This window comes from Procambarus clarkii, chromosome 38 (assembly GCF_040958095.1).
Source record: "Procambarus clarkii isolate CNS0578487 chromosome 38, FALCON_Pclarkii_2.0, whole genome shotgun sequence".
NCBI classification, from domain to species: Eukaryota; Metazoa; Arthropoda; class Malacostraca; order Decapoda; family Cambaridae; genus Procambarus; species Procambarus clarkii.
Window position 1 is genome coordinate 4,685,110 of NC_091187.1, and position 12,749 is coordinate 4,697,858.

The window sequence follows — 12,749 nt, forward strand, 5'->3', positions numbered from 1 at the left end:
CCAAACAGGAAGTAAATGTTCATACTCTTTCGTTTGTTGCCAAGCTCACAGTCATCCTACAGCGCTCATTTTAATATCACTGAACTCACAATAAAATTCCCCACCCAGACATATGCCTATCAATGTCTAATTATGGTATTGGGTGACCCGCACGAGTGTGGGAACTGGGCGAAGCGTTAGCCGTGATTTCAGCAGGGACGACACTGGTGTGATGCAGCGCTTTGAATGTTTATACTTATTTCACTGTCCTGGCATTATTTCTGGAGCTACGTATTTCATTTTTATAGCAATGTGTTCGCAATAGAAAGTTCTATAAGAACATGGGTAGAGTTGGCCAACACAGCATCAAATAAATTTGCGGGGAATAAAATCTTACGCGTGTTTGTACCCGTGAGCGTCAAAAGTTTTTACTTTGCTCATGTTTTTCAAGTTTATACTTGTTTCACACCGTTTTTTTTTTTGTATAGTGTTCGGAATAAAATTCCCTACACAGACATATGCATATCAAATACAATTCCTTGGAATTCACAGCTGTAGAGATGACGGAAAACACACAACCGGAACCCGCTCTTGACACTCCAACTCACACCCGCAACACCCACAAAAAAAGTTTCTCTTGTTTCGTGTATACTTACTTTAGTTTTCGTGCTACAGTTCTCATTTAGGTATCAAAATATTCCTAAGAAAATAGACTACAATACTGAAACAATCTAAGACAATTATGTGTACTTACCAAAGCAAAGACGATTGTAGTAAAATAAGTTGAGCATTTTATCTCCACTCCACCTCCTTCAGGTACTGATTCCTGAAGTTGCTCAACAGATGTTCCTAGGTGGAGTGAAGCTGATGTAGGTGGTTATTTCTTGTCCACCCAATACACCCTTTTCCTGTGATAAGTGGTGTAAAAAGGTATGACGCAAAGTGGAACATCGCATGTCTTGCACGCTATACCAGTTTCCTTCCTGATACCAGACTTTGAACACACTTCACACCTGCGACGTTTGGGGATTTTTACCAGCTCATGTTTCAATTTATAGTTCAGGCGAGTCTCTGCTATAACAACACGTCGCTGTTGTCTCTGGGTTGGCAATAAACTACTGTCTGAATCGTCGCTCTCACTATTGTTTTCAAACACTAATGTGGAATATGAATTATCTTCATCAGATTCAGCTTCAGCACTAGGTGTAGACGTGAAGAGAGGGCGCCTTACACCCGACGGGCCAGGTGTTGATGGGTCAGCAGCAGGATACACAGGACCAGTGTCATGATTTATGTCTGGAGCATGAACTAGATGTGGAGATGGTGTAGTTGTTGCAGGCCACTCTGCCTTGTCAAATTTCAATAAAGACCAAATAGCAACTTCATGGAACTAGAGCAGAGTTAGTTTCCTTCGATCATCTGTGTTGGCCTTGTACAATGCATAAGCGTTTTGCAATGCCATTTGCAAGAAATAAAATGTTATTTTCTTGGTCCACTTGTGACATTTCCTGGCGAAATGGTAATACTTTACCATTTGATCAAAGTGGTCAACACCCTTCATGAACTTATTGTAGTCAACAATTGCCTGTGGTTTGTTCACCACAACCTGCTGTAGTCTTACTGTTCCATCTGCCCTGCGAACTCGTTTTCTTTTCTGAACTTTCTTTGTGTCTGCATTGTGTAGGTTGGGCGAGGGGAGAGCCGAGGGGAGGGAGATCCGATTGCTCCACGTGACAACAAAACAATGGGCCTGTCACGTGACCCAGTAGGCCGACGTGACTTGCGGCCTACCCGAGAGAACAGGAATTTCATGGCGCGGAGTTTGAAACAAACCCCAAGTAAATCGGATTTAAACTGGATTTTTTACAAATATTTTAAACCGCACCGTAAATTTACGTCGTGATCCGACAAGCGGTTAGGGAAAACGCCCGTAATTCCAAGTCGAAAATCCAGGAAAGTGTTATATTAATTTAGAACCTGTACTTGAGGTCGATCTCGAACCCATTGTTGATGTGATGACTTATATTGAATTTTGTAACTAGCTCATCAAGATTGTAACTTGCTTAGCTAAATGAATTGTGGGGTTCAGTCCCTGAGCCCATTATGTGCCTCTGTAATCCTTTCCACAACCGCCCACAAGATGGGTATGGGGTGCATAATGGGGTGGGGTGTCTTGGCCAAACGTGCCACATCAAAACCACAAGTTGACATTGAATGTGAATTAACAATGAGACAAGTAAGATTTATACTAATACATTTATACTAACTCTGTTGAGCGTTGACCATTTATACATCAAATCTGTTGATGTGAGCACTTTAGTTTAGTCTGCCGTTTAAAGAAAAAAAGAGCATATCAATGGTATATCACAGAAAACGAATTTATCATAAACTCATGTATTTGTCTTATCATATTGAACTGCATTCATATTTTTAATATATAACAATATGAATATACAAATTTCTGTAAATCCCCTACCATGTTGGAATCTGTGGAAATGAATGAGCAAATGTGCTGGCTGAAGGCGCTGAAGGAAACCACATTGGTTTCATTTTGGATACAAATGTCCATGGAGATTCAAAATGGAAACTAATTATATAGTTGAACCTGCAGAGAGGAGTTTAAGAATCTGTGTTGAGAGTGATGGACACAGCCTTCACAATTATACTTCAGAGAATGTAAACATCTAAGAGTCATTAGAAATATGTGTAGAATAATAAACCCTACATTGTTTGAGTTAGGGAAAACACCATTTGTGATATATAGATACTATAGCTGTTCCTAAAGATTCACCCATTTTGCACCAGCAAGATAACATATAAGATTTTAAGAGTTGACGAATGTTAATATTCTTGTTTGATAAACTGTGAACTTGAGACATAGTTAATAAGAACATTCCAATTATAACACAACAAAAAGTTTTCAGAATCTTTAACACCACTTTCCAGCAACTTATATAATTTATATAAATTATTTTAGGGAATAATACATATATTATATATTTAAACATGATATAGTGTTTAGTGGAATGCATAAGGAGTCAAATTGTGTTAAAAAGAGCGATTTTTAGAAAATTTGGAAAACTACTTTTTTCTGTTCAAATTATAACTAAATGGATTTTAAAGGTTTCACTCAGCCAATATATATCATTCACAATTTATTAATGAATTTTACAAAAAAACACCATAAATTTTATATTTAAACATGTAAAAACTATTTGTTTTACATTTGGAAGAAAATAATTGTAGAAAAACAATTTATAATTAAACCTTTGTGTTTGGACTTTTTGAGTAAAAGTTTCTCAAAGGCTCTCCTGCACCATTCTCAATGCAAATCATTCCCACACCTATGGGAAGAGATAGGCGAACGTTGTGTAGATGATTTGTGTTTGCTGGGTAGTGGGTCCACTACCGCCCACAGGGTCGGTAGTGGGTCCTCTACCGCCCACAGGGTCGGTAGGGGGTCCACTACCGCCCACAGGGTCGGTAGTGGGTCCACTACTGCCCACAGGGTCGGTAGGGGTCCACTGCCGCCCACAGGGTCAGTAGGGGGTCCACTACCGCCCACAGGGTCGGTAGTGGGTCCACTGCCGCCTACACGGTAGGTAGGGGGTCCACTGCCGCCCACAGGGTCTGTAGGGGGTAAACTACCGCCCACACGGTAGGTAGGGGGTCCACTACCGCCCACAGGGTCTGTAGGGGGTCCACTACCGCCCACAGGGTCTGTAGGGGTTCCACTACCGCCCACAGGGTCGGTAGGGGGTCCACTACCGCCCACAGGGTCGGTAGGGGGTCCACTACCGCCCACAGGGACGGTAGTGGGTCCACTGCCGCCCACACGGTAGGTAGGGGGTCCACTGCCGCCCACAGGGTCGGTAGGGGGTCCACTACCACCCACAGGGTCGGTAAAAGGTCCACTACCGCCCACAGGGTCAGTACGGGGTCCACTACCGCCCACAGGGTCGGTAGGGGGTCCACTACCACCCACAGGGTCGGTACGAAGTCCACTGCCGCCCACAAGGTCGGTAGGGGGTCCACTGCCGCCCACAGGGTCGGTAGGGGGTCCACTACCGCCCACACGGTCGGTAAAGGGTCCACTGCCGCCCACACGGTCGGTAGGCGGGTCCACTACTGCCCACAGGGTCGGTAGGGGGTCCACTGCCGCCCACAGGATCGGTAAGGGGTCCACTGCCGCCCACAGGGTCGGTAGAGGGTCCACTTCCACCCACAGGGTCAGTAGGGGGTCCACTACCACCCACAGGGTCGGTAAGGGGTCCACTGCCTCCCACAGGGTCGGTAAGGGGTTCACTGCCGCCCACAGGGTCGGTAGGGGATCAAAATATAATTAACAAAATTAATTACAATTTTGCCTAATCTGAGGATTTCAATTAAGTCCTATTAAAGTGAGGATAATGCTGGTATTCACTGTCACGCAGGACAGAGGGTCATACATAAGACAATAGGTCTAAACTGTAGACTGAACCACTTATATATCATGGTTACAATCAATGTTTTAATGTATAGATATGTGAAAACAACTTTCTACTGTGCACTGCCACACAAGGGCAGGGATGGGTTCATAAGTGATGCAGCTTAGAAGTAATATAAATAAAATTGTTTTTCATTCTTTAAAATGGACAAGCAAATTTTGGATAAATTGTTAGGATGTCGTCCAGAACACCTGAGTCAATAAAATAGTTACACAGTTGGTGGTACAAGAGGCCAGGAAGTCTAAAGTCCTTTACGGTTTCACATTCAAAAAATGCAGAGATTAATTAAGGAGAAAGCAGGACAATGCTGTTCGATTGGACATTGTCATTTTCCATCCATTAATGTATTTATATGTGAAAGGTATTATAATGCATTTATAGGTTAGTTATGGGTTCAGATCATGTACTACATATATTTTCCATTATAAATTAGCTACCATTTTCTTGAATTAACTGCTTGAACTTTTGCAATATAACAATAAGGTTAATTTGTGTAAAGTATATAAATAAATAAAATAAAATACAATAAAATGTTTATTTAGGTAAGGTACATACATACAATAAATTTTTACAAAGATTGGTGGACTTATAGGTAGAGCTAGTACATACAATGCCTAAAGCCACTATTACGCAAAGCGTTTCGGGCATGATAAACTTAAATGACAAGCTTAATACTAATTGAGCATAATGAGTAGAATGAAAACAAGAAATGAAAACATAGCTGAAAAAGCAGCACAAATACAATTATGTCGACAAACAGCGCTCTTTAAACAAAAAAAACAGACATTGGTTGACAATAGAAGGGTAAAGTAGGTTACAGGGAATTTATTAGGTATAGCTTCGTTTTTAGCTTAAACTGGTTGAGAGAGGTACAGTCTTTAACATGGTTGGGAAGGTCATTCCACATTCTGGGCCCCTTGATTTGTAGAGCATTTCTAGTTTGATTAAGTCGTACTCTAGGAATATCAAAACTGTATTTATTTCTGGTGTGGTGCTCATGGGTTCTGTTACAACCTTCTATGAATCTTTTGAGATCAGGATTGGCATTATAGTTTAGCGTTTTATATATGTATAATACACATGAGAGAATGTGCAGTGACTTAATGTCTAACATATTCAGAGATTTGAGTAGGGGTACCGAGTGATGTCTGGGGCCAGAGTTGGATATTGTCCTAATAGCAGCTTTGTGTTGAGTAATTAGAGGCCGTAAGTTGTTGAGTAATTGAGCCCCAAGCACAAATACCATAGTTGAGATATGGATAGATAAGGGAGTAATAGAGAGTCACCAGGGCAGGGCGTGGTACATAATATCTGATCTTAGAAAGAATGCCCACAGTTTTTGAAACTTTTTTTGATATATTTAGAATGTGCCCCTGGAAATTCAGCTTGTGGTCAATGAGAATGCCAAGGAATTTGCCATCTAATTTGTTACAAATTTGGGTATTGTTTATTTTGAGATTTATTTGATCGGAGGATTTATTGCCAAACAGAATATAGAAAGTTTTGTCAATGTTAAGGGTGAGTTTGTTGGCAGTTAGCCATAGATGGACTTTATTTAGCTCAGTATTTACTGTGGCATTTAGAGCAAGTGGGTCAGGACTGGAGTAAGTGAAGGTTGTGTCGTCAGCAAATAGAATTGGTTTGAGGTGTTGGGAGGCATTTGGAAGGTCATTAATGTAGATGAGAAAGAGGAGAGGGCCAAGTATGCTGCCCTGAGGGCAGCATATAGTATTTAATTTTATTAACCTAAATGCATGATTCAAAGTAATATCAAATGTATACACAGAAAAATCACAGTATCGTGATATATCACAGGAACTGTGATGAGGGTTCGAACTCCATGCACTGAGTGTTCTCAGAGGCATGCTCTAGTCCACTACGCCACGACATGGTCAAATGAATTGCAACTTGAAGTACTACTGCACCCACAAGGATCCCAAGGCTTCCACTGAAGCCAAACAGGTTTCACACAATTCCCCCATGAACTCGGTCTCTGTCATTCAGTAGTTCTGCCTTTCATGCCTCCATTTCAATGTCTTTCTCCATGTATTGATATATCACAATAATATGAATTCTATGTGTATTGAAAGGTCCATCAGAGGTAGAACTACTGGAGGACATAGACCAAGTGCATGGGGAACTGCATGCACAACCGCCCATGGAATGGGTAAGGGGCTGCATAATAAAGAAAAAATGAATTGTGGGTGCAGTAGTAGCCTAGGTTGCAATTCTTTTGACCATGTTGTGGCGCATTCGACTAGAGCAAGCATCTGGGAATGCCAAGACCAGAGGTTCGAACCACTCATCACGGTTAATGTGATTTGTTTATTAAATTTATTATATTTTCAAATAGGCCAGAGAGACGGAAATAACAGTTTCAAATGAGATCGACAAACTTGATGTTCAAAAGTCATTGATTCAAGAATGGCGATCTGACCTACAAATGATTTGTCAGGAGTTAGAGTTAAACACTGGAACAACCTCGAGGAACATCAAATATTCTATCGAGGCAATTGTAGACTCTATTAGGCATCGCAAAAATCTGATTGCCACTCATGTAGGTAGGCCTACTATTTGTCTTTGTTAACTCTGAAGCATTTTCTGTTTAGCTCTTGTCTATAATTTATATGTAGGTAAAGGATAAGGAAAATTTCGTAACAACTTTAAAACTTTCAGCCAAAAAGACTTTATTTGCAGCATCCAGTAAAATGCGCTGTTCACTCCAGCACAAAAATGAGTGTGACAGGAAAAAGCTTCAAGGCTTCATAAAAACCTACAATAGTGAAAACTCTGAAACTCTCAGTGAAAAGGATGCAATAGAAGGTATCCTGCCATGGCACAATTTACTGCCTCATCATAGCAAAAATGGTATGTAACCACATCTTATTTTATCAGGGGTTAAAATTTGGCATTATCAAGACAAGTAACATTTAGCATGCATAATGGATAAGATTTGTTTATTTTTAAAGACAAATATCTTCACTACTATTTGTAAAATAGGAGCAGTATCATAATCTGTAGGTTTTTATCAGGTTGATACTGCAAAATAAACTATGTATGTTATGTACCCAATTACCCAATCTCCCAATCTTTATGTACTTAACCCAAACAACTTCATCATTGTGTTCATTGCTGTCTTCTTTTATGTGCTAGCCATATGCTGTATTGTGCCTACTAATTTTTGTTAAACTACCATTCAAGCTGTCATTGCAATCAATCTGAGCTACCTATGTGCTTTAATATACCTACAATTTTCTCTCATCTTTTATTTTTTTCTTGCTTTGTAACTGTTATCATTTTTTATAAATTTTGCAGGTAAATACCTACTTAAAATTTTCTTAGATTAAGGACCTGCCCGAAACGCAGCGTGTACTAGTGGCTTTACAAGATTGTAATTACTATGCTATGTATCCTCAATCCCAATGTACTTTCTTGTATATATATAAATAAATAAATAAATAAATGTATTATACAAGTACCTAAACTGTAATTACATTAAATTGAGTTTTAGTTTACTTGCAGTAAATAAATTTTCTTCTTTTATTAGTGTCCCTGGCTCAAAAAAAGAAGGCAGTAGAAGATGTGGAGCTTCAGAAGAGATCCAGAGAGGAGCAACAACATACCATTCAAGAAATGCTGCATTATCTCACATATTACAAGAAGAAAAGAGAGATTTTAACCGTACATACTAAAGAGATATGTGGAATTTTCCCTTCATATCTAAGCAAGGTAAGCTAACAGCTTAAATTAAATGTGTGTTACAATTCAGTTCTTCATAAACATTTATCCAGCAGAACTTTAGACTTATATATACTAATTTTATACTTTATGTCTTGCTATTTATGGCTTTGACAGGTAGACAATTCCATGGTTTTAATATACTGGTGTCTTTTACATGTGAACTTTTATCAAAAATTTTCATTATTTATATATTTTAATTTCTTTAGTATTTTCAGACAAATTTGTAAATGTCTTAAATCCCATTAAATATTGTATATATTACAGGATGCTAACAAGTACACTATTGAAGAGAAGCACTTATCACCCAAAAAAAATAGTGGAATCCTGGCTCTTTTGAAGCAAGGGCAAAAGTTGTGTACTGACAAGCTGATTACTACTGGCCTCCATTGTCTTGCCTGCACTTTGTTTCCCATCAATCATATCACTCATTCTTACAGGTGTGAGACAGAGAGGGACAAGATCATCCAAGAGGAACAACACCTGAAGGCTGATCCACACCTGAAGGTAGCACCACACCTGAAGGCTGCACCACACCTGAAGGCAGCACCACACCTGAAGGTAGCACCACACCTGAAGGCAGCACCACACCTGAAGGCAGCACCACACCTGAAGGCAGCACCACACCTGAAGGCAGCACCAAACCTGAAGGCAGCACCACACCTGAAGGCAGCACCACACCTGAAGGCAGCACCACACCTGAAGGCAACACCACACCTGAACGCAGGTCCACACCTGAAGGATCCACACCTGAAGGCAGCACCACACCTGAAGGCAGCACCACACCTGAAGGTAGCACCACACCTGAAGGCAGCACCACACCTGAAGGCAGCACCACACCTGAAGGTAGCACCACACCTGAAGGTAGCACCACACCTGAAGGCAGCACCACACCTGAAGGCAGCACAACACCTGAAGGCAGCACCACACCTGAAGGCAGCACCACACCAGAAGGATGCACCACACCTGAAGGCAGCACCACACCTGAAGGCAGCACCACACCTGAAGGCAGCACCACACCTGAAGGCAGCACCACACCTGAAGGCAGCACAACACCTGAAGGCAGGACCACACCTGAAGGTAGCGCCACACCTGAAGGCAGCGCCACACCTGAAAGCAGCACCACACCTGAAGGCAGCACCACACCTGAAGGCAGCACAACACCTGAAGGCAGCACAACACCTGAAGGCAGCACCACACCTGAAGGCAGCACCACACCTGAAGGCAGCACCACACCTGAAGGCAGCACCACACCAGAAGGATGCACCACACCTGAAGGATGCACCACACCTGAAGGCAGCACCACACCTGAAGGCAGCACCACACCTGAAGGCAGCACCACACCTGAAGGCAGCACAACACCTGAAGGCAGGACCACACCTGAAGGTAGCGCCACACCTGAAGGCAGCGCCACACCTGAAGGCAGCGCCACACCTGAAGGCAGCACCACACCTGAAGGCAGCACCACACCTGAAGGTAGCACCACACCTGAAGGCAGCGCCACACCTGAAGGTAGCACCACACCTGAAGGTAGCACCACACCTGAAGGCAGCACCACACCTGAAGGTAGCACCACACCTGAAGGCAGCACCACACCTGAAGGCAGCACCACACCTGAAGGTAGCACTACACCTGAAGGTAGCACCACACCTGAAGGTAGCACCACACCTGAAGGTAGCACCACACCTGAAGGGAGCACCACACCTGAAGGGAGCACCACACCCTCCACTTTTGCAGTTTTGCCCCATTTGCCAGCAACATTTGGCTGCTTTAATTAATAAATACAAAATCGCCTTTAATGGCTTAACTCATCCTGGCTGCTTTAATTAATAATTAATTAATTCTCTCCACAAACAGGACCAAAACTTGCTCCAAGCGGAATCACAGTTTCGGGCGATCGAGCGGCAACACGGAAAAATGTATACTCTTTTCACTGTGCTGACCTTAATTTTCGATGTACATATTTCATTTTTGTACCAATGTGTTCGCAATAGAATGTTCTAGAAGAACATATGTATAAAATGTCACTAAACCTTGATTTAAACCACTACTAATAAAGAAACTAAGTGGGTCACTAGCCGTGAGCTCCAAACAGCGACGAGATGTTTCCATTCTTTTCAGGGTTGTCAACTCCACACTTGTCCTACAGCGTTAAATTTGGCATCTTTGAGATCGCAATAAAATTCCCTACACGGACATATGCATATAAATGTAGAATCGTGATCGCGGCCTACCCGCAGGAGTGTGGGAAGTGGGCGAAGTGTTACCTGTTACCATACCTCGGCGATCTACAATAGTTTCACCACGAAGATATAAGCCAATGCCGGTCTCCCAAATAGACTATGTGGCTATTAGAGAAAACATAAATTTTATGGTAAACATGTTCATACTATCCCCAAGTCGATCGGATAAGAATTGAATTTTAAAGAAATATTTGTTCGTCGGACAAAAAAATATGTCTACTCGGGCAGTTTCAAGTGACCGCGGCGGACACGATCTTGTGTCCGCGGGAGGAGTAAAGTATTTATTAATAAAAACAAAATTGCCCTTCATTGCTTCACTCATCCTGACCAAAACAAAGGACATTTTAACAATTTATTTATTTATTTATTTAAGTAAAATGCTTTTCTATGTTTAGTGTAAGTTTGTTGGTTGACATACACAAGTGGATTTTTTTTAAACATGTAAGAGACATTAGGCAGATCATTGATGTATATACGCAATAGGAGAGGTCCTAGGATGCTGCCCTGCTGCACCCCTACGGTAGAGTGGGAGAGGATGTATCATTGATGGCTACATAATGGTGTCTGTCAGTATGATAGGTTTGGATACATTTAGGGATACAAAATCAGATACAGTTCAGGGTAAGGCCACGGATTCTATAATGGTGGATTTTAATTAAGAGGTAGTTATGGTATCAATAGCCTTTCTCAGGTGAATGACGAGACCAATCGGAAACTCACTTTTGTCAAGGGCTGAGCAAGGGTTGCATCACCCACAGCAAAGCTATGGGTGGTGCAAGGGCATGGAAGGTACTCTTGAATTCCATGATGATATTTCACTAATGTTCCCAACTTTGGTTTTTAGTCCAAAGTTTGGACTTAGTTTAGTTTGGTCTTAATAGTGATGAAGGAGGCATATCGCCTATGCACCATTAACCTAAATACAGGGTAAATAACAATTTTAATTTTAATTAATTGCCCAATTAAATTGGAAATTTATAACTCCAAAAATTTATATATGCACTGAAGCGTTCTGAAGAATAATGGAAACAGACCCAAGTATCAATTGGGTTAACCCATGTATCGCGTTTTCAAAATGGTCACCCCATGTTGGAATAGACGATCGCCGAAAGAATATTGTTAAAAACATCTTGATAACTTATTAAACCAAAATTATTAGTCAGAATAAAGACAGAAATGGGAACTATATGTAAGATATCTACCAGACAAATATTTTAAGTAAAACTGAAGATATTTGATCGATCGACGGAGCTACTCTCTCTCTCTCTCTCACATCAATGTTTATTTCACGTAAATTCGTTAATAAACAAAAAATGTTTTATGTGTCTTAAGAAAGACAGAAACATAAGCTTCATTTTAAATACCTTACCATAGACATATTTATAACCCAAGTGAAACTATATATGTTTACAATTACCTAGGTATTAGTATCTAGCCAGGCAGGGATCACAGGCTGCACAATACTGATAAATTATGTAATTCACAGAGATGCTCCAGCTAAGGATGGATAATTTAGGCACTCTGCAGGGGGTGCCTAAGTTATCCATCAATGGATAACTAGGCACCCCGCAGGGAGATGTCCTCAACCGGATACAAGACACTCCGTACATTGACAACATCGCACACTAATATTTTTACCACTTCGGACACCAGCTTTCGACGTTTCGCATATGTGTACGTGTTCCCTATTAAAACGACAATATAATGCTATTAACAATTAAAATCTTCTATTTAACAGGCATATAGTTATTAAATGAAGTTTAGTGATGTAATAGACATAATCCGGAGTTGGTAAGGACGCCGCCCGCCAGCGTAAACACAACACACCCCGAATGCCCACAAACACGATACAACGCACAAAACACAACACTTCTGTCAGTTTTTGGATAAACTCCTTTTATATTTATTATGTGAGAGTTATACTTGTATAAAATGATAACTATTATAGGTAAGCGCCTAATATTTAAATATTAATCAATAAAAAAGAAGTCAGAAGCCACACGCCTGTCTGTACATGTCTTTTGTGTAAAAGTATTTTGGGCGCTCATGTACTTGTGCGCTAGCTGGCGTTCACAACTGTTCTCGCCTACAAGCATTAGAATTAAACAAACGAATTTATTTTTTCATTTATATACAAGAAGAGAAGGCTTCCCTTGAGTCTGTAATATTCATCTGATCACTGGTCTCCCATTTGGTTCTCATTGCTTTATTTTACTATTATTGAATGTCAATAACCGTATTATGAAATTTCAATTTCTTCTATTTCTTTCTTTATTATGCACCCCATACCCATCCCGTGGGC

The 12,749-nt window shown here is 40.9% G+C and overlaps 1 protein-coding gene across 1 annotated transcript; it reads right to left on the reverse strand.

Moving 5' to 3' along the window:
* Positions 1-8,292: 8,292 nt before the first annotated feature.
* Positions 8,293-10,481, reverse strand: LOC138372148 (uncharacterized). Its single transcript, XM_069337461.1, has 5 exons — positions 10,439-10,481; positions 9,495-9,656; positions 9,189-9,368; positions 8,850-9,008; positions 8,293-8,354 (listed from the first exon to the last, which is right to left on the reverse strand). Exons 1-5 carry the CDS (start codon positions 10,479-10,481, stop codon positions 8,293-8,295), a joined length of 606 nt encoding a protein of 201 aa, XP_069193562.1.
* Positions 10,482-12,749: the final 2,268 nt, after the last annotated feature.

Bases quoted from the DNA above. Each gene is read 5' to 3' on its own strand.
- LOC138372148 (XM_069337461.1), bottom strand. From the start codon at position 10,481: ATGGTAACAGGTAACACTTCGCCCACTTCCCACACTCCTGCGG. The intron at 9,657-10,438 runs GTAGGCCGCGAT...TGCTGCCTTCAG, and splicing joins CACTTCCCACACTCCTGCGG to GTGTGGTGCTGCCTTCAGGT. The intron at 9,369-9,494 runs GTGTGGTGCATC...TGCTGCCTTCAG, and splicing joins AGGTGTGGTGCTGCCTTCAG to GTGTTGTGCTGCCTTCAGGT.